This window comes from Bombus vosnesenskii, unplaced genomic scaffold (assembly GCF_011952255.1).
Source record: "Bombus vosnesenskii isolate JDL3184/JDL3185 unplaced genomic scaffold, Bvos_JDL3184-5_v1.1 scf7180000013304, whole genome shotgun sequence".
Lineage (NCBI taxonomy): Eukaryota > Metazoa > Arthropoda > Insecta > Hymenoptera > Apidae > Bombus > Bombus vosnesenskii.
In genome coordinates, this window is record NW_022882953.1 from 1,904,080 (window position 1) to 1,926,544 (window position 22,465).

Sequence of the window (22,465 nt, forward strand, 5' to 3'; positions counted from 1 at the left end):
GCGTCCGTGGAAACGATTCGGTTTTGTCGACTGGATTTTACGAATAGCACAGTTGAAGTAATCGTGTAAGGTATTTCAAAATCGAGTACGTGTTTGTAGACTTGGACGTATGTATGGTATTTTATTGTAATGATGAAAGTGATGTGCGAAATTGGATGAGGATGAATCTTTTGATTTTCTAAATGAATTGAAATATTCCGTTTTCGTGCATTTTTTGTGCTTCGAGCATATTTAAAGATTTCTCGTTGTAAGACTTTCCAGAAATATTTCAAAGTAATATTGTTTTTCTGTGTAACGATCAAAGATTATTTCTGATATGTAATAATATTCTTAGTAATTGTATTATTTGCAATCCTTCTCAGGAAATAGAAAAGTTAAATTATCGATGGAAGAAAGTATTTTGGGGTAAGAAATTTATAATGATTCCAATGTGTGACCACTTTATTTGCATAGGATTTACCTGTTTCACCAATTTTACCATCTATCATATATACGAAAACGGTTAATGCAGTCAAACATGATTACACTCGTAAACAAATATTATACCAGTTTCTATACACGTATGTCTATGTTTCACTTTTAAAGTCAGTAAAATATATCCCAAAGTTCAGTTATCAATATAAAGAAAGTTTCTTATATTATGCAGCGTAGCGAGCTGGAAAACTCGAAGGTTTCCATTTTCTAGGTCAGGCAACTTCGAATTTCCTCGTTGTGAATAACTCATCGAATCCTTACGAAGGTGCCGTGGAAACGAAAATTAAATATGCCCACGAGCTGTATATAATCGAAGCTCCAGCTTCAATTGTTCCGAATTCCCGGTTCCGGATGATTCCGTGGAACACGTAACTTCGGCCATACAAACGTTTGGTTTAACGCCATTAGAATTTCTAGGGGGAAAGTAGAGGGTTGTATTCGCTGAATCGAGGAAAAATCTTCCGAAGGAGAAATCCCGTTGCCTTGGTCCTTTATTATTAGATGTATTTTTATGCAGGTATAATAAATTTAAAAATGCAAAGATCCAAAGATTCCATATAATATACTGAAACGTATAAAATATTAGGTTGTCCGAAAAGTGTCTTTCTTTCGCAAACATGTTTTTTACAACAGTGTACCTTCGTACAAATGTGAAACGTGAAACCACGTCTGTGAAATGTCGCGGTGTTTATCTCAACAGAAGAAAATGGATCGTATGTAATTCGACAAAATAATATAAAACAAGAAACTTTGTGCGTCTATTATTTCTATATAACGGAAGAAATTTTTCGGACAACCTAATATCTAGAGTAGAGTACTCGCCATAGTTTTTAGATTGTACGATACAAATCACTGTATGGAATGACAGAGAAAAGAAAATTGATAAGATAAAAGATATATAAAGGTACTATAATTTTATGAACTTGATGTATATTTAATAAGAGTAACGAATAAATATAATATATGCCACAGAATATATGAGTGTTGTGAATATGATAAAAAGCTTTTGATACAAAAGTTACTGAAATTCATAGTGTATAAATTTTAAACTTTCATTTATCCGCCACGGTAACCATTCGCCAGTTCAACAATTCTTTTCATAAAGATATGAAATTGCATGACAATCCACGTCCTCGTTATTGTCTTATGACGTGTGCGTATATTTTTTGTTTGATAACCTTGGGCCTAGCCGGAGGATCATGCATCAAAGGAAATCCTAATAAAAAGTAAGCGATAGAACGGAAACGAAGAAAGTTAGGGCTCCGTCGAGGAAGAAGATACAGGAGATTGGTAGACGTAGGGACGAGGGTTTCCTTCCTTCGATGCTCATAGAAATTCCGTGGCGTTCGCGAGCAGTTCCGCCGTGCCAGGCAGAATGCCGTAAGCAAAGTGCCACACGCCTCCTACACAACCATACATAACGGTGACTAGATAAGGCGAGCCTGCAGCCCAGCAGGGGTAATGTATCTTACAGACGTACGGAATGAAAATTTATACCCCGAGCTTTCGGCTATCGCCGCGTTTAATGCGAATTGTTGTTACACCACCGTTGGTTCATTTTCGTTTTTCTCGTTTGTTACAGGGACAAGGTGTTCAGGCTGAATCTGAGCAACATCAGTCATTCTAATTGCGAGGTGAGTAATTCACAGTCTTTTAACACATAAGGTGGCTACAAAAAGTATTTGCACGCACGTTCTTATTTTCCAACGAACCGTTTTTCTTGTTATATTTTCCCATTGCTTATTCCGTATTTTCATTATATATTTTCATTCTCATAGCCTCATATTTTTGTAGTCACATTGGAATAATACTACATATACTGTCATTTTCCAATGCTGCGTCCCTTCATCAGATTCTACATTTCATTTTCATAGTATTTTATAATAATAGATAATAAGGTAATAAGATACATAATATCTTATATAATAGATTATGAAGTTTGATTCTTGGTTATAAAAAATACCACTCACTAAAATTTTCCTTAAATATTATGGACCATAGCGCAGAAATATTGTCCTCATTTCTAGTTCGAATGGTTTATTACTGGTAGTATAATCGACAACTTCTGGAATTTTATATGATATTAAAGTTTCTGATCATGGTGTCTAATAACTTTTAATGTCAGTTTCAAAAGTTCCACGATGGAAGAAAGTAAGCTTCGAGTGAAAACTTTAAAGCACTCTTAGAGTGGTCAAGAAATATGTATAGCAGCTATGAAAATTGGAGACTCGTATAAAAAATTCTTCTTACAAAAGAAAATTATATTTTTTACTAACCAGTAGTACATTTGAATGAAAAGACCTTTATAGCATTATTAACGAAGATTAAATTACTATTATACGCATTGTATCGTGGCTATTTTAATCTTTTATTTTTATATTTATTGTAGCTATATTATCGCCAATAATGAGCACCTAAATGTTATTGCTTAATGTATAATATATGAAAATGATGAATCTTGTAAAATATAATTAATTATACTTCGTGCCTTGACTGGTGCATTTTTCATAATTCACTTCGAATCAATAACTGAACTACAGATTCTTATACATTTCTGGTTACATTCAAAGATATATGGATGTATAGAGTATAGGAAAAATAATAAAACTCTTCTAAAAATGACAATATTTGACGAAGGAAATAAATGTTTCTATTGAGATATGTATAATTTTGTGTGCTAGACTAGATTGTCCGAGTAGTAATGACACACGCATGTGAATATGAGTGTGTTGAAGGAAGTATGTGTATGTGCGGCGTTTCGAAAAACAGATAAACGTAACTGTTCCGTTGGCAGTCTGGTATGGAAGACGGCGAGACAAAGAGAGTGCTGAGACGCGTGCGAATGTATATCGACGAAGATCCTGGAAATCGTTTATTAAATAAATCTAAAACTATTTTAATATGAATTCTAAGCGTAACCTTAGTGTTCCTTTACTTTTATTTCGGCAATTAAGATCCACAATTCTCAACAGTATCTTTAAGTATTTCTCTTATTTCTTCAGCGTTCATAAAAATGTGTATTTGCAACAAATATTTGCAATCCATTAAGAAAACTAATAGATTAATGAAAAGTAATTTGCACTTAATCACTTCTTAAAATACATATGCGCCTAAAATTCATAGATCGAAACAGCCCACTACTTTTCAAACAAACAGAATATCAACTTCGTTTTCATAAAACTCCCCTCTGTATGCTCACGATTTTACCCCCCGTTGTTTCTGCCCGATACACGCAGGGATCGCACAGCTGGCAGCGAAACAACAAAAGTAGTAATTTACATTTATAACCTCCGTCCGCCTCGAATTCCAGTTGGCGCAATAAAAATGAATCTATACGCAGGATCTTACGACCGGTGGCAGTCGGCGCATCTTCGCGCGCCATTTTACGAATCGCGTACCATTTAATTCGAGGAAACAACGAACAAACGTAGCAACGTTCGAAAACCGCCTTCTGTTGCAGCATCACGCTTCGATTAGCATCAAACGTCGTGTAACGCTTGACCCCCTCATGCGCTACGATAAAACTCCGTTCTGCTCGTAAATCCGAAAAACGGTCTTCGTCGTCCCCCATAAAACTGTCAATCATCCCGGCAGAAACGTCGTCTACATCATCGTGACAGCTGACGACTCTACTTGCCTCTAAGCGATCCATTGTAGACGAACATTGCGTGTCCCGATTTTTCCACGCACTCTTTTCTTCCATTTCGCCTGGATGCACTGGCGCGACTCTGTTCTCGTCGTGCCGCGAACGTCGAACAATCGATGTCGGCTTAATGCACGCAGACTGGAAATGGTGGTCGCCGTGAAATTTCATATTTTGTGGAACCTTTTCTTCTAGAGAGAGAAGGAAAATCTTTGCCTTTTTAGTTGGTTTCGTATTATATTCTTGCCGTGATGTTTGGAAAAAATGGAATTTTCGTGCGAGTCTAATTGCATGAGTGAGAGTGGACAATTTCTGTCGTTGAATACGTGTGAAAGCGTTAGATGTTATAATGTTCGGATTGCGAATTATCAGAATAAACATATTTAAATTTAGGTTTAACCTGAATGTAACCCAGAAAATCTTGAAAGGGGATTGTTTCTATTGCGTAATTAATTCTTTGGTTACTCCTAAAAAGTTTCGATTTTAGAAGCAAGAAAGGCGAATTCTTTAGCCTTCATCTTTTTCTGTGTTCCTTATGTTGTGTCTTTGTATATCTTCAGAGTGAAAAAAAGCCAACTTTAATGGTACATATATCTTTGTATATCCTCAGAATACGAAGACTCAGTTACAATGATACGTCGACTAAAGTTCAATCAATTTCCGTAGACGAACGCTCAAAGATTAATCCATGTATACGCGTAAGCGTACTATGAACTACATTTCATTGTCGATACCTTTGATAAAGCGATATTTATCGTTTTATTTTATCATTTAGAAGCTAATTCCAAATCCAACTACAACAAATTTTCTACGAAACAAAGTACAATTTTCACAATTTCCCAAGACAAAACAAAGAACAGAGAAGCAGACCAGGCGTTTTAAGAACACCAGAGAAGCATAATTGCACCAATGAAACTGCTGCAATCTTCTTTATACGCCGCTTTGAATCGCGTCCACGCTTTCGTTTAGCATCTCGCCGAACCGCACCTGGTTAAATTTTTCCTGCGCCCAGGTGCACTTCTTGTTGAGCGGCGCTGCACTTGGCGCTCGTTTTCCAGGGATACCATCGTTGTGGTTCGTTCAGGAAGATTGAATCGGAATTGCTTTGTCGGTACCGACGTCGGTGACGCCGATGTGACCGTGGTCACCTGTAGTCCGATTGTTCGACATTGTCAGGGAAGGAAAATTGCTTTTTAACCTTGTCGAACGATCGCAAGTCTCGAGACGGCCGACCATTTTCCTCTGTGCCGACCACATTGCAACGCTTTTTAAAAAGACCGAAATCCGATCCGTAGATACCTCGTTCGCTTGTCTTTTTCTCTTCTTTCTGTCCATTACTCGAAACGCCTCCATCGAAATTGCCATTAACCTTCATTCCGTCGTTTCTTTCGTTCTTCTTTAGTTTTGTCCGTCCTTTCGTCTCGCGATCGACTTCAGCCTCGATAACGGGCTATCTCGAACGACCAACCGATCTTATTTTCGATTCCTGTTTCGTCGAGAAGGCCAATCCGACGATGGAATTGATTTTTCTAAACGACGTTTCAATCGGATTGTTATGGATATCGGGCAGTTCAATGCTATTGAATTAGCTCTCAGAAGATCATTTTATTTCGTCTTATGTAAGTGTTATTTTATCAAATTCTTATCTTTTGTACGTGATATTTCTGACGAGGATTTGATGTTGCATGAATAATCTTCTATAAAGAGTGTCACAAGATATCTAGGGGATGTTAATAGGCTTGATTCTAGAGATCAAAGCGATGATAAAAGTTGCTTTACAAAAATAACGTTTAGGGCTCAGTCTTCAAGTTATAAATAATTTTATTTTACTCTGCAAGTATACTGGTTAAAGTAAGAAACATAAAACGTGAGCAACATTCTATATGGATTTTAACTGGATTGATACAAGAAATAAAGATCTATAAATTTGTGAAACGATCGCTATTAAAGATAAACAAATAAGAAACTTATTAATGCTTCACAAAAATTCATAATTAACTTTATTCATCAAAATGCTTTGTCTCAAATTCATTTTTGTTTTCGTTCCAAAATTTTATTCATCTGTGATATCTTAATTAAAACATGAATATAATATGATTTGACGTTTCTGTGTTCATTATACAACAACCTTTTATACAATTTCCACGAATCCACGGTTATTTTTACACCTTTACATTTTAAAGCCGAGGAATAATAAAATCCCGTATAAAAATTTCCCGACCGATCCATTTTAAAATATGAAAGACTATTTCCCTCGATTGTTCGCGGAGAGTGGAGAAAAAAAATGATTTCGGTATGGCGTCATTCTTTGGCGCAATATCGCGCGAACACGGCCGCGATCCTCCAGAGCGTTGCACGAAAAGCGGCGACGACAAAGTGTTAGTGTACAGAGGAACAAGAAGAGCCGCAGTTATTGATGACAAGCGGAGATAACGAGCACGTGGAACGTTATTAAATTTCGAGTGGATTGTAGCCAATAAATTGAAAAGCGCGCGTTACACTCGAACGACGCAAAACACACACGCGGACGCTTCGAATCAATTGCAAGGGTCCTCGGATTTGATAAATTTCCTCGCATAACGAGTAGCACAAAGAAACAAGATTAATTGTAATAGAAAAAATAATAATAATAATAATAGATAAAAAAGAAAAAGAAATAAGAAAGATAGAAAGGGCTGGTGAAAAGAAGATGGAAGAAGCAGAGGGAGAAACGTAAGAGAAAACAATTTTCGAGGTATCGGACGTACCTCGAAGAGTAGCTTTTCACGTATCTTTACCTTCTACAGTCCATTGAAATCGGCCATTGAATTCCACCGGATTCCCCTGAGGGGCGAAGAGTTTCGACGGGGATGAAGAAAAAGTCTTTCTCGATACTGGTTTCATGGTTGGGCACAAAGAACGGTGAAACGACGCTCCACCATGAGGGAGGAAACGACAATTCGAAAACGCAATTATTCGGGCAACGTATCGTTGCCGTACCACCTGTCGCGAAACCGAAAACCACCCCAAATAGAGAATCAAAAGAAAAAATATATAAAAGAGGAAAAAGAAACGTTGAAGAGTAAAAGAGATAAAGAGGGGAGAAAGGGAGAAAGAAACTAGAGAACCAACCCCATTCTCGTTGCCTCTATGGCCAGATGTGACGATTGTCACGAAAAAAAATAATTTAAAAGCGGAGAACAACGCGCGCGATCGCTGGACGTATGCCGGAAAAAGGATAAAGCTCGAGTTTCGTTCTTTCGACAGGGACCATGGTCAGCCGCTTACAGATCATGTTTCCAGCGTGGCCTTTTTTCTTTAATTATGATCGTCGCGTCGATCCGGTTCGCGAATGGTAAATTGAAGCACGTAAAACAGTCGCGTATCGTGTTTCTCACGCCTGTCCCGATGGCTCTTAACACGCTAGCGTGCTTTGTGCCGTTTGGCATTCGAACTGGATGTGAAATTGAAATTTTTCGGAGAATTGACGTGACGATTTGATTGGTAAGAGACAGAGGATAATAAAAGTGTGGTACAAGAGTAGGATGAGGAAGAGATATTATTTTACAAGATGATTGTGTTACGATGATATATAGAACGATTCAAGTGTATTTGTATTCTATGTATGGGTTGCTTTAATTTCAAAATGTGGATACAAAGTAGGAAAGATTTCAATTATACTTATAAAAATGTGTGAAATATTCCATTCATATTGATATTGATATAGTGATATGATGATATTTAAATTCATTCGTGTACTTTTTAAGTTTAAATAAATAAATCGTTGTTTAATACGATAATATGGAGATGTAATGAACATTTGTTAAAGAAATCGGATGTCTTCAACCTTTTCCACCAAGTTTCATCTCTAACGCTCGATTAAACTTGTATCTTCCTGTTGTACATGACAGTTCGTACTCACGAGAAGTTCATCTTTTATCTTGTCACGTTACGATGCTGTTCTGTGTTTAAAGTTGCTCGACACGAACGGTTACACTGTAACAGTTGCAATAAAATTCCATCGCGAGGCTGACGTTACCGCAGAGTTTAGTTCCATAGAGAATTCCGGGTGACTGTGGTTTCGACTTTGTTCATTGCGGTACCATCATGGCGTGGCCAAACATTAACACGTCCATCGTTTAGCGTCTGGTTTTCAAACGCCACATCACCCATCCATATTGACTTACCTTCAAAATCTTTACGTTTCATTGTCGTTGGAACATATTAATTAACATATAAGATTCTTGTTTCAATCATCAAACATAGATTTTTCACTTTTTGGACTTTGAAGACGGACGAGCACCGTAATGTCAGGATTGTTATACATTTTTAAAATTACAAGTGAAATATTTGTAACGTACTTTTAAAAAAATATTTCTATCGTTTTGAGTAGGCGCATGTATATCTCATAATATTTCTCGTGTGAAAACTGAGGCTCGATCCTAATCCTGCTCGTTGCCAGATACTACCGCAGCGAAACAAAATTGAAATAATACAGTTGAAATCTTCTTAAGAACTCGCGAGTAATTGAAACGCTCAGCCAATTTCAATTTTCCCATTAATAAATGCCATATTACCGCTCCCGCGAAGAATCTTCCGTCTGCGGTTCCACAAACTTCCGAGGTTCCCCGGTGTCATTACAAAGTTCGGGTCCACGGTGGGACGAACAACACAACCGAGACACCTTGGAACGTGGATTTCCGCGGTGGGACTTTACATACTTGTTACCAGAAAGTAAAATTCGAACGAGAGAGGGTTAAACTCGATCTCGACGTTGCTTAAGGCTTGAAGAGTGGGAGCGTGAAAAATTCGCGAAAGTTAGCCGGCCCGGAGTCGGGCGCAGTTACAATGAAATCCCATTGCGAGGCCGGCGTTGCCACCGCAGAGTTCGATTCCATGGAGAATTAACGGGAATGGGATTTCGATTTTACTCGTGGTAGTGGCGTGGTAACGTGGCCGTAAAACGTTAGCGCAGGCTCAGCCAGGCCACAGAACCGTCCATCCCCCCTGTGACCGAACCCCCGGGGGTGTTTCGCGCTGGCCAAGTAAGGGGACCGTTGCGTTACGTGGTGAACTGTAAAGCGAAAAAAAGAAGAAAAAAGAGAGAAAAGAAAAGAAAAAGGAGAAAAGAGTGAGTTAGGGTAGGTAAGAAGACGGGCCTAGTGCTTTCTGATGCAATTTCGTGTTTTGCATACATGTATAGCGATTGCGGTCCGGGGGCAGACCGCAGCAGCGGTATATTCTGGTTTAGACGGCTACGGGAAATTGATACGCTCAAAGATACTTCCGTCCTTCTATACCTCGCACTTTCTGTTTGTTCACGTTCTGATCCATTCGAAATTGGACGGCTTATTATGTTCTTTGTTGTTTGTTGAAAGGTAACAGATAGGTGGGAATGAAAGAATACCTTGTTTTCATTGAGGATATTGATCATTTCTTGAGGATAATGTTTGAGTAGCTCAGATCAGGTAGAAGATTGATATTATCAGTGGTTGATGTAAGTTGTGATTTATGATAATTTGCAGATGAAATATAATTTGCGATGTCGGATATATTCATGATGATGAAGAAAGGAAGCTATGTATATTTAAGTGACTCCGTCCTGGTAAACCAATATTCATTGTATGATATTTATTACAAAAAGTCGACCTTTGTGTAGCAATTTATTTATTGCCAAACTTCTTAAAAGATCTATATCCTCTCAATATGTACAGGGGTTGGACAAAATAATGGAAGCATCTCTTATATGTCATATACATATACAGATATGACATATACCAGGTGTTTTATTGTTTTATCTAACCCTATGTCACATTTGTACATGTATGTGACATATAAGAGATGTTTCCATTATTTTGTCCAATCCTAGTATGAAGGAAGAAGATGTATAATACAAGAAACTATAAATCATCATTTTTTTTTTAAATTTAAGAATGAAAAAATTGATAATTTTTATAAATACAGAATGGATGAGATAATTAGATAATTATTAGGAAGATTACACAATTGAATACAATTACAGGAAACTCATTTTAATGAAATATCCAAGGATCTACATATGTTTAAGAAATCTGACTTAAAAAAGGTATCATTCCGTATTGCTCCAACCTAATAGACAAAGCTCAATAAGGAAATACAATTTGCAACTTCTCCTCATCGTCAAACGGAATATTAAACACGAAGCGCGGTATGGTGCGGTGTAATCAAAGACACGATCAATCAATCCTAATCCAGGATCGACGAGAGTCCATTCCGTGAGTAACGCGTATACCAAATTACCTCATTGGCACTGGGTATAGTTCGCTCGCTGTCTATTTCCATAATGAAGCGTTTGAACGCGACAGAATTGGTTCGCGAGAGGGAACGATCGTCGGTTCCATTAATTTCACCGACTTAAATCGAACCAGACCTGTCGACGACGAACGGGGAACAATGAAAATGGAGTCGGAAAACGCGGTCTTAGTCCGTCCATCTCGCGTAACACGGGATCGATTCGATGGTATCGCAGCGTGGTTCCGCGACACGACGTGTCACGCGAACGTGTGCGTTTTTCCCTGGCGCACAGGCCAGACAATGGGCTCCATGCTAATCCGTGTCTGCGTTACAATTTCATAAGGGGGAGAAGAAAAGTTTCGAGGCCGTGCGTCAGTCCTGAGGGAACTGCTCCGCGCCCCATACGTTTCACGCAAGTTATAACACGTGGTGCTCACAATGGACGACCGGGGACATACTCGTCGGGGCTCGTGCATCTTGCAGAAGCGTTGGCGCCATACTCGCGAAAACACGTGGAACAAATCATTCGTACCCGGTAATTTTCTTACTTCGCTGTTGCTTCGTGTACGTTTTTTCCAACGAATTAACAAACTGAACTCTCAGTTGCTCGATGCTATGGAAAAGTATCGACTGTGGTATTAGATTGATACGAGGGATTGACATAAGGTCGTCGCCTGGAAGAGAATTGCACAAGTTTCTCCATGTTTCGTCGTTTCTTTAGATTGCGGAATAATGACGGCTCGCGAAGTTGGTGGATAAAGTTATTTCAGTCCTGAGGTTTAGGCTTCTTTATCGATCTATCTTACTGTGTTAAATTGTATAGTACGTACGTTGTCTGTAATATGGTAGTTGATATGTATGCTATTGAAATACGTTTAATAGGAAAGTGGTTATTTTTATATTCTAATACCTTTTACTAATTTTTCACAAATATCTTATGAATAATAAGAAACATAGAAATATTACTGTTATTAAGTTAGCACGAGTCTGTACGTCCCTATGTCATCGAGTCTAAGGTAAATGTAAATCACTTTTCCAAAGTCGCGTATAACATATCTATATATGTCAATTTTACTATTCTTTTCGATGTCCAATCACCGACTAATCAATCGAAAAATCCTTTGAAACTTATCCTTGAACGTTGCTCTCGAAACGGAGAGCCGAGTGGACGCGATGTAGAAGATTCTTCAAAGGAAACCCATGATTTAGAGCCAGACAATCTCAGTATCTTTATCGTTGACTACGGAGACATGCATCGAATGATAAGATCAACCAGGCCGGATTCTGCATTTTATCCAGTGCTGCTCTTCCAGCGTGAAAGGTAAAGTGTTCTATGTAAAGACAAAGAAGAAAAAGAAGCAGAAAAAATAGGAAAAACTACGTGGTACGAAACGACGACGAAAGAACGACTGGTTTGCATCGATGGAGATCGATCGACGAGGAAAATCGTCGTGTCCGTCGATCAAAAATACGGAACTCCAAATCGTGTCTGAGTGATGTGGTACACAGAAACAGGATAGAGTGGAGGAAGGAAGCAGGGAAAAGGTTAAAGTTCAAACGAGAGAAGCTCAAGTGGTTTCATCGGGCCAGAGAAAATCGGAATCTATAAAACACCGGTACGTCCAATAAAACAACGTCCAATCCGGGTGAAGATCAGGATTCACGATATCGGCTGATACCACCTACGCGTTTCGGAGCAACCGCATCGCATCAGCCCCGACTGAAACTCCTGGCGCAACAGCGACGACTGCAACTCCGGAAGATTGGACGCTGGGGTGGTTTTACGTTTACATGACGGCAGTAAAGTATTAAGAAGCCCTCCGTGGGATTTACACGGCTGTAAAGCCGCGGATGAGATACCCGTTGTGCCTCTCTCTCAGATTTGCTGATGCTGCGGCTGAGAGAGCTTCCGGTGATGCTAGTCGGCTGGGGTCGGATTATATTGGTCCACGTCCGCGAGATTTATGCGCTTTTTATGCCCGTGGAACGCGGTAATAATGAGTTCGGCTGCTTTATTATTTCAACCACGATCACCGTAGCTCTTCTATTTTGATTTGTTAATTTTCGCCTGACAAGCGACCGCTTTGTTCCTCGGGCAGAAGTGATTGGAGAAATAATTTCATCTATGGCGTTAGGGAATATGATGAAATTCACAGATGGTATAAATAAATTAATGATAAAACGTACAGAGATTTTTGATGTTGTTGATCACTGTTGTACAGTGACACTTTCGATGAAAAATATAACGCACAGGTCTTTCGTAGGGGCAAGAAATGGATTCTGGAAATTGTATCGCGATATTCATTTACGATAATTCCTCGCACGTTCGTTACATTTTCCCTCTGATTTTATATCAGTATTAAGCTGAAGAGTACACTTGTTCGTTTAATGAAAATCGTGTCTCTGACGAATGTAACGTACCATCGGTACCAGATGTGTTAATCGTGATTTATCTGACGAGTTCACGTGAAATACAACACAATAGGGTAGCAACCCCTCTGTGCAGCGTGTAATTTTAGCGATATTAATTTCTAACGCTTTTAATTCTTTGCGCTGTGTAAATATTTTTTGAATAAATAGAGCGATTGATCGAGACTATCGAGAATGTGCCTTGGGTATTGCATTAATCAGGAGGAATTTCCGAAACTGCTTAAATTCTTCTGCACGACGCATAGTGATCCAGGATGAGATAAGGCCGCGATGACGAATAATTATTTGCTTCCAAGTATTTTCGAATCAATGATTATTGTGTTTTATGTATTATATTATTATACACTATGTAATATACAATTTATTATATGTAAAAATACATTTTTTATATAAATATAAATAATTATATACACTTTATATGAACAAACTTATTACTATTGAACTACTGTGCGACGTTCTCTGCAGTTTCGAAAGAAACTTCGACGCCCTGAAGTTTGCAAAAAAAATCATTTTGTCAAATTTCGTGGTGACCTAGAAATACAGCAGCGTTCAGAAAGAGCAACGACTGGGGAATACGGAGGATGATTAAAAACTTCTCATTCAGCCTCTCTTATTTCTACTCTACCCTTATTACGATGTGGGACCGAGCGTTATCTCGACGCGAAATTAAGAGATCTTACTCAAGCTACCGCCTACTTCTCATCCTCCGTACTTTTCTTTTCACCTCGCGGAGAGAAGAAAATATGGAACAAAGATTCTTCGAAATATGGTCAACATTTTTAATTATACGACAAATTAAAAGAAGAATATCCGAAAACAACGATAAAATATACGACGAGAGTACTCTCCCGATATTTCCTTTTTTTTTCCTTTTCCTTTTCTTTTTTTTTTTTTTTTTATGTGTGTACATGTACAAGATGACATGGCTGAATATCGAGGGGTTGGCAGCGAAAGAAAAAGTAGCAAACAATTCTGCCAAGCACTGAAATATAAACGGGCAGGTCCGCTGCTTTCCAGAATGATGGCATTAAATATACATTTCGCGCGCAGGCCACTCTGTATAACTTCGAGACTCCTGCTTTGCCTTCGGAATTTCTATCCCTAACGCCTCGTGTTCACCCTCGTGTTTCTTTCCTCCTTTCCCTTTTCTCGCCTGTCGCGTTTTGGAGCCGACATCCCTCGTCTCGGGGGCGGGAGGGAGGGGGGTAGGCACTGGTCGTGTACAAGCTGTAACGCGGAGTTTATTGCAACGATGAATTTAGGATAAGACCCCGGCGAAATTTCAGTTTGATGAGGCTCTTCTGCGCCGCCAGCCGCCGCATTCGAGAGACCAACAGCTCTTTCTCTCATTCTTCTTCTTCTTCTTCTCTCTCTCTCTCTCTCTCTCCTTCTTGCTTTTTGCCTCTCTGGTAACAATCTCGCCTCTCGAATACGCGCGAACTAGGGTAAAAAAGGAAAACCCTTTTCTCTCTCGGGTTGACCGTAAATTTATGCTTCTACATTTCCACCCCGCTTTCTCGGAAATCTATTAACTCTGCAATGAGATAGTTTATTTTGCAGTGGTTGATAAACGTTCGATTAATTTGAATTCGTAACAGAAATGTTCTATCGCGTACGCGAAATTAATTTTTATAGTTACCTGGGACGTGATTTGTCATTCGGTATGGTTAAGAACTGATGTTTCTCTCCTTAGAAGATAGACATTGGATCTGTTAGGCTTTAGTATACTTATTGGCACAATTTTCGAGTTAAGCTATGATTAATTGTATTAGAATAGCACTGACGAAGTATTCATTTTTAATAATTTGGTTTCAACGAGATATTGACATTCTTGAACGCTCTTGAAAGTACAATAAATCGACGATAGTAAGAACACGTAATTCCATTTCTTTAAAAAATGTGGTCATATTGGAATTTCTATAAATAATTCGAAAACTCGGTATATCTTTTCTCCATCTCTGATAGCATATATATCTTACATATAGATACTTTTAAGTAGCATTAAGTATATTTAAACCAGATATCTCTTATTTTATTTTATTATAGTGTAGATACCCAATTTTCCTTTTTCTCAAGAACTCTATCAGTAGTAAACTCGAGATGTTAAGGAGACGTTCAGAATATTACATTTTACTTTATAGTACATTCTACTCATAATACATTCTACTTATTCCACAGTCAGTTTCAGCGATATACGTATGTTCTGCTCGTGTTTTGCATAGATACGCGAGCGATGAATTCAGGAAAAAAGAAATCCTTAAGGATTTCGCGCACCAACTCTCTTTTCCTCTTTTTTACTTGGGTATTTAGACACGGCGCGACGCTGTTCTTGGAAACTTGTAAATAAATGTAATGACGGTGGCGCACCGGTGCTCGTAGAGCCGGCGCTAACGCAGTTTTAAATCCGTTCCGCGGATAATCACGGCGAAGGCAGCAGCAACCGGGCCGCATCGCGAAGAAGAAAAGACAAACAAAATTTTACGAAAGTTGCAATGAAAAATTCTCACGGTTCTGTTCGCGAAATCCTCCTTATACTAGTTTCTTTTTTTTTTTCTTCTCCGTGCAAACTTGTTTACACTTCTCATTTTCCCGATTTTTCGTTCTCGTTTCACGCCCAAATAAAATTATTCCTCGAGTATGGTCTTTGGTAATCCTAGACTTGGTTAACACCGCGACGACGTAGTTCTTCTTTCCCTTCCTTGTTTTTTCTTTTTTTTTTTACTCTACTTGGAAGCGATAAATCTAAAGAAAACTTTCGCGTTGGTCTTTGTTCTTCGCGTTCATTACACCTCTCCCGTTTTTAATACCGTGTTGTCGTGGAAAAATAAAGAGTAGACGCGCCGTGGCGACGTTCGTTTGATCGCGGGCCGAGTTTGTCTTGCCGAAGATTTCTTTCCTCGCTTCGCGCGCGACACCGAGAAATCGGGAGTCTAGAAAGTTTCGCCGGGGTCGCCGTTACAGAGTAGCGGTTGGCGAACCGTCTCGACCGAGCAGGGTAAAAAAGGAAAAGAACGAGATAAGAGGAAGAGAAAACATCGTAGAAGGAGGAGCAGGGAGAAGACTGTATACGAGACTGGACAGAATGGTAAGATTTCTGCGAACATCGAGTTTGCGGTGGAGAAACCCTTCCTTCGTCGTCGAACAAACATCGAAATTGTAAACAGTGCAACAGAAAAAGAGAGAGAGAGAGAATTCTTAGCTAGCGTGCTACTTTAGAAGGCTCGCGTTAGATGGTTCTCGACGATGCCGGTAATTGGAGCTTACGAAACGGTTCTATTATCCGAAGAAGTAACTGTCAAGCGTGTCTATCTCTTTCTCGAACCATGCTACACTCACTGCTTAGCCTTATTCCGTGCTTAGTCCACAGAGTTGTTTCATCCAAGTTGCTGTTTCTATTCTCCCTAGCTATTTCATCCAAGTCAAACCAACCCCTCTTTCTCCTCTTGTATTTGTCCTTCACTTTGCGCTGCCTTCGCGATTGTATCGCTACTTAGCAGCTTAACTTTTTAATTACCACGGTGACTCTTGTTTATCGTTGCTTTGTTTCTTGTGCTCCTCGCTTTTCACCTCTGCTCTTCCCTCTCCTTATTCCACGTGGTCTGCCGGTTCTCTCAGCAAGTTGCTTGTCGCGTTTTCGAAGACCGACTGAAACCCCCCGTCACTCGAGCCGCGCTAACGAGCCTCGAATCGGCCGAAAGGCGCGACACGCCGTTGCTATAAGTACAAACAGTACGCGCGAGGAGGCAGGAGGAGAGGCAAGCACAAAACGAGAATACGAAAGGGAGAAGGATCGGCGCATTGCGCGGCGCGAACGAGACTCGAGTACCCTCTCGCGCGAATTTATGGCGAAAGTGTTCAAATAGCCATACAACCCCTGCCTGCAGTGGCACTGGCTGCGTCCTTGTCGCCGTCTCGCCCCGTCGTCGTCGTGATTCTCGTTGTCGCGCAAACTGCCTCTGCTACTAACCGCGAAAACCCGAGAAAAAAAGACGCATACAGCAGCGGCCCGCTTCAGCGCGATCTGAAGCGTGATAATCCGTAATTGTTCCGTGCTTATTGACGGACGAGATTGAGTTTTCTGCGAAATTTATCGTCTCGTCGCCGCTTCGTTCCTCGATATTAATATTCTACACGTGAATGGAAATATATGGATGAATATAAGAAGACAGCTGTGTTTTCGTAATCTTCGCGTGAAATGATTCTTGGATCGATAAATATTGGTAGAAATGTCTCCTTCTCTTTCGTTTCTGAAACTTTTTATAAGTTATGCAAACCCATTATATTACAGTTGCAGATGTATTTTATGCACTTGAATACGAAATTCCAACTTTCGAGACAATTGAATCGTTCGGAAGTCACATTGATGCATTCCATAAATTGGAAGATGCAGAAAACTGATGATATTGTTAACATTGTGTTTTTTAATTTACCGTAGAATTTACTATTATTCGTGCCATACAACTTTAACAACTATTCATTGAAACGTTTTCTTGTAACATTATGTCTTGTGTAGCGAAATATACCGAATATTACTCGATAGTAATCCCGTGCAAGAAATCCCTCAATCCAGAGCATCGAGGATTTACGATCGTCCCATTTGATCGTTAAAATCCACGTCACCGATGCAATTCACCTCGAGCATAGTTCCGGATAATTTATCGAGATATATCGCGCGAACGAGTTCGTCATTGGCAAAATCAAACCTGATAATTTGTTATCTGCGCGTTGTGGACGTTTACCCTCCGCGGACACTAATGTCCTGGAACTTTGGTCGTTAGATGTTTCTTCTACCTCATTGACTTCCTATAATTGGTACGGATGACGCGAAGGATTCACCCGCTTCTCACGTCCCTCGATTGCGAAACTTTGCTCCTGTAAATGCCTGGTGGACACAGGAGATTAGAATCGTGAACAAAGGAATGTGACAAAAATTATAGTTCAAGCGTGAATAGCGATAACTTCAAAGTTGTGTAGTTTGGCTTTGAACATTTAACAAGACAATATTTGTTTTAACAGAAATTGGTGACTAATGGTGTCACTAAATATAAAGTTTGCGTAGATTTATTTGTATCAATTTTAATATTTTAATAATTTGTTTTTCAATTTATAAGAGCATTAACTCGTAAAATTGTTACTCCGGAACTCATTGGTAATTTCCACTTATTATTGATAAAGATATAAACAGATTGAATTGATATCAACGTACAAGCTAGCGATTAAAATTAATTATTAAGATTCATGTAGAACATGAAACACAGTTATGCAGATAATAATTTCTATGATATCACGAATATAAATAAATTACATAATGTTATAAGCTGATGGCTATTTCTCAAATGATTTCACAATCTCACTCGTACAAATTATTATAATACATCTTCTACCAATATCTCGTTCTAACTTTATATTTGTACGATTTTTACTTTTCAAGAAACATCATTTTCTTGATTTTATTAGAATCGTCAATGCATCCCCATTCTCCCTAACAATGAATCGCATGATCTATGAGAGCATGACATCGGTATGCATTGGAGTTGACTTTCAAAAATCTCCGGCGGCCTTTTTCACTGCGTAGATAATTTTCACGCCGCCGGTGTAAGAAGTAAATCACAAAAATTGGAATCCACGATATCGGATTGAAATCAATATTGAATGCAGATTGAATCCCGGTTTTTCGCTCCTTTTACCTCCCCATCCACCTCCCATTCTCTTATCCTGTTTCTCCCTTCGATGTGCGCACACGATGTGCGTGTATCCGCCATCCACTCTGTTTCTCCATTTTCAGCTCTTCCTGCTACACTTCCTTTCTGTCTCTATCTTTCGCGTCGGATCGCAGAAGGGCGCGCGAGTTTGACGGTTTCCATTAAGAAAAAGTGACTTACGGTAGTGATCGACAACGAAAGGCACTTTTCGGTCTCATCGCTTCTGATCGCGAAAATTTTATGCGTATGATCACTTATGTACGACGAAGCTCGAGTGTTTAGTTGCAAGGCGAATCGAATACAGGTATTGTCACTTGGTCTACGACACGGAATTATCTAAATTTCAGTTTTAGCACTCGTGGAGCCGCTTTCGACGAGTTTTTAGTTCTTCGTGAATTACGTGATTGAAAGGTTTCGAAAAATTCTATCGAGAAGATAGCTTAAGTCTTTGAAAGAAGTTTGAATTTTTATTTCGTTGTTAGAAACTAGTGGTGAAGAAGCTAGGAATTAAATATTTTCAATTGTGAGAAATGATCGAATGATCGAATAACAGTATAATATTTACATTAGATTGAACTAGATTGTACGACATACTGTTTTAATAAATGAGACACCAAGTAACCTGAGGGATCATACCTTTGAGATAGTGGTAGAAATATGACTGTCTATATTTAAGGAATACATATTTCTTTTTCTGAGTATCGTATTCAAATTACAAATTTAATGATGAATATAGATACATCGCATGGTATAGAGAATTTTCAATTGGCACCAACAACTGAAAAATGAACGTAAATCTTCCGACTCCATTCCCTGTATTAACAATTTCTCCTCATGGATGGTTATTAGTATATAGCACACGTAGCGACAAGAAACGATTCTATCTTCTAACGGTTCAGTACCGTGCGTTACTATTTGATGAGATAAAAAGCGGCGCGGTGGCTCAGCCCGATGAATTTTTAACCACGCCTCCCAGGTACCATTACGGGCCTCGAATTTCGAAGGTTAGGGGGTGTCGATACCCCTGAGAAAACCGTGGGTCTTGGTCGTTTCAATAATTTAGCACGGTAAATTGTACCAGTCGCCGTATAGACTGACGTTCCACTTTCTTTTACTTCCGATCAAAATGTCATTCGTAAAAAGACGACGGGCTCCCTAAATATTTCATTCTACCCTTGACCATAAATGTAGTTCGATTTCACTTTTATGCAATTCTGTTTCGAGTATAAATGAAGTCGTATAGGTGTGGAATGATTTATCAAGCAGAGGGAAAGGGCATTACATTTTCATGGCACGCTATATCCTGCATGAGTGAAATTGAATTTTAGATTTTATTTTCTGCTACTTTTTATCTTTATAGTTTTGTTTCGATCAATGGTAATATGTTTTCTGTTCTCCTTATCACAGAGGAAACGAAATTTCAAAAATATAAATACATGGATATGCGTGTGCTTCTTTAAGTCACGTCTTTATTATATGCCTAAACATAATTGCAATTAACACAATATGATGAATATAAATAGTCATTTTTTATGAATCATTTCCTATTTCTTTTAACTTTGTATTGCGTATCACATTCTTTCCCTGACTGCCGTAATTAAATCTTTCCAAATTATAGAGAAATCCCAAATCTTCTTCTAAAAATTGCATCGTTACCTTTCTTCCTTACTAATCTTTGAAACTTTGAATCTTCAAAAGACAAGGCTATACCTGAAATAATAATTTCATTACGACCATCTCGCGTCCTAAGAGAAAGCCAATCGAGGGATCAAACCTGCGTAGTAAAGAGACGAGCGCTTCTGTTCAGCTAAGATTAATCAAAAAGCGTCGCGCATCTTAAGGATCAACCGCTATCAGAACTTTTAGTTAACGATTCTTGACTCGCTATTGGGCCGAGGAATTCGCAAACGCGCGACATCACGGCGATGATTAAACCGTCGAAACAAGAGATGGGAAGAGGCGAAGAGGAGGTACAGGAACGAAGGAGCAACGAGTTCGTCGTAGTTTAACGACCAGATGACAACCTCTGGGTGTTCTATTCGCGACATCATCGCCTCGCCACGAGCTTAATCAAGCCGGATGCCGAAAGTCTAAAGCCACCCTCTGAGGAGCATAGCACCGCGCGGAGACCTCTTGAATAGAAGAAGCGCAGACGGCAGAGAACCGTGGCTGATTTGAAGACGTAGAGGCGCAAAGCAAGAGAGTTTTGGTCCGAACTGGGACACGAGCGGTGATTACATGTGGACACTCTGCTTTGGATGTTCGCGCAGAGTTCTCATCTTTGTTACATAATCAGGCCGCCTTTCTTGCACCCGGTTGCACCTTTTGGAGGCAGTTCTCTTCGCCTCGATCCACACGTCGAAAAGATTCCGTCCTAGTAGTGATTACGTTGCTCGTTTAGAAACCTGACCGATTTTTCTCTGCCTTCACTCAGTGTGTGACCTGTTTTTGCGGATTTTAGAGATTTTTATTTAAATTTGGCTGACGATAAATCGCTCAGGACGAAAAATATAGGATGACATGTTTCGGAGAATTGATTTGCTGAGGTTTAGGATTTGGATTTGGGTTATTTGCTTGTGAAATTGTTGTTGCTCGAGGGTTAAATCTATGATAAATTATTAATACAGTCGAACTCTGTTTATGCGAATTTTATTTAATTAACGAAATTTTCTTTCGTGTTTGACTAAATGAATTCTTGCCGTTTGAATATACTTATCCGATCGTGAACCATTATATGAACAATGAATTACGGGAATTTGAGAGAATTAATGACCTCCTTTTATATAAATTATTTGTCTCCCGAAAAATTCATATGAACGCTGTTCTGAATAAAATATTCTAATAATAAGTTCTAATAATAAAATATTTGCTAGTAATTTATACACCGGTGTCATTGAAAATATATTACGAAGTTTAGAAATGTTTCTTCATTATTTCTTCATTAGTGTAGTATTTGTTAACGTAGTTAATTGTAACGAGACTATGTTGAACTTCCTTTGTTAACGATGAATGATGATATACAATATACATAGAAGAAGATTAAAAGATTTATCGTGTGCATGATATTAAATTCTGAAAGTTTCGATCTATCGAAGACACGATTACATCGGTTAATTGAAGTTGGAAAATTGCAAAGGAAAATGTTCAATTAAAATACAGAGGAAAGGATGTAAGGTATATATAACACGCGATAACGAATATTATACGGCAGTACTTCAGAAGTATATATTTCGCTGCTAAGAAGATTCTTTGTCTTTGATGACATGGCTCCACAAACCAACCTTCAAAAGCCTCGACCTATTTTTCAGCCATACTTTTCGTTGCTTTTGTTTCCTAACGGCTAAATGAGGAAGCGACGGAGTCTAATGAAATGCAAAGATGCTGCAGCCGCATAGAAAGAAGTGAAAAAGCCAAGATGCTTTGAGAAGTATGTTAATACCAGAAGCTACAAGCGCATAAAACTACCAGACAACTTCATTTATTGGAACGATATTTTATTTCGTGCTCCAATAAAATTACAAATATGCGACTAATTACACGGTTCAATGTAAAATTGTTAGGGAATTTAATTTTTAACTTACCTTCTCGGAAGCAAAATCGATCAACTCCGTGTTTTTATTAGTTTCTCAATTTCACTATATACATAAATACGTAATTAACAATCAATTTTCAAGATACGAATGACGCTTAAGTTCATTCGTCGAAAGAAAATGATATCAATAATGATAAATTCTAAAAGAAATTTCCTAATGAGAAAGAGAAGATAATATTCTACGTGTTTCTCGATAAAACCCAAAGTTCTTCCAGTCAAATATCCACTCGTGTAATTTCTTCAAACTCGAGATTCAACACCTTTGCAAGTTGTCAGGCAGCGTGGCAACATTTCAGCATACGGTGCGGCGATGTTGAAATTCGGTGTCGTCGTCTTAAAATGCAAGCGTCAACGACTTTCGTCGTCTGTAAG

At 38.8% G+C, this 22,465-nt stretch overlaps 1 protein-coding gene across 6 annotated transcripts in view; it reads left to right on the forward strand.

The window, feature by feature from the left end:
• The window catches only part of LOC117234230 (semaphorin-2A), a 555,746-nt gene that overhangs the window by 501,097 nt on the left and 32,184 nt on the right, over positions 1-22,465 (forward strand). For all 6 annotated transcript variants that reach the window (XM_033495223.1, XM_033495222.1, XM_033495224.1 and 3 more), the window contains one exon: positions 2,057-2,108. In XM_033495223.1, coding sequence (XP_033351114.1) covers positions 2,057-2,108 — 52 coding nt within the window. The remainder of the gene's footprint in view (positions 1-2,056; positions 2,109-22,465) is intronic.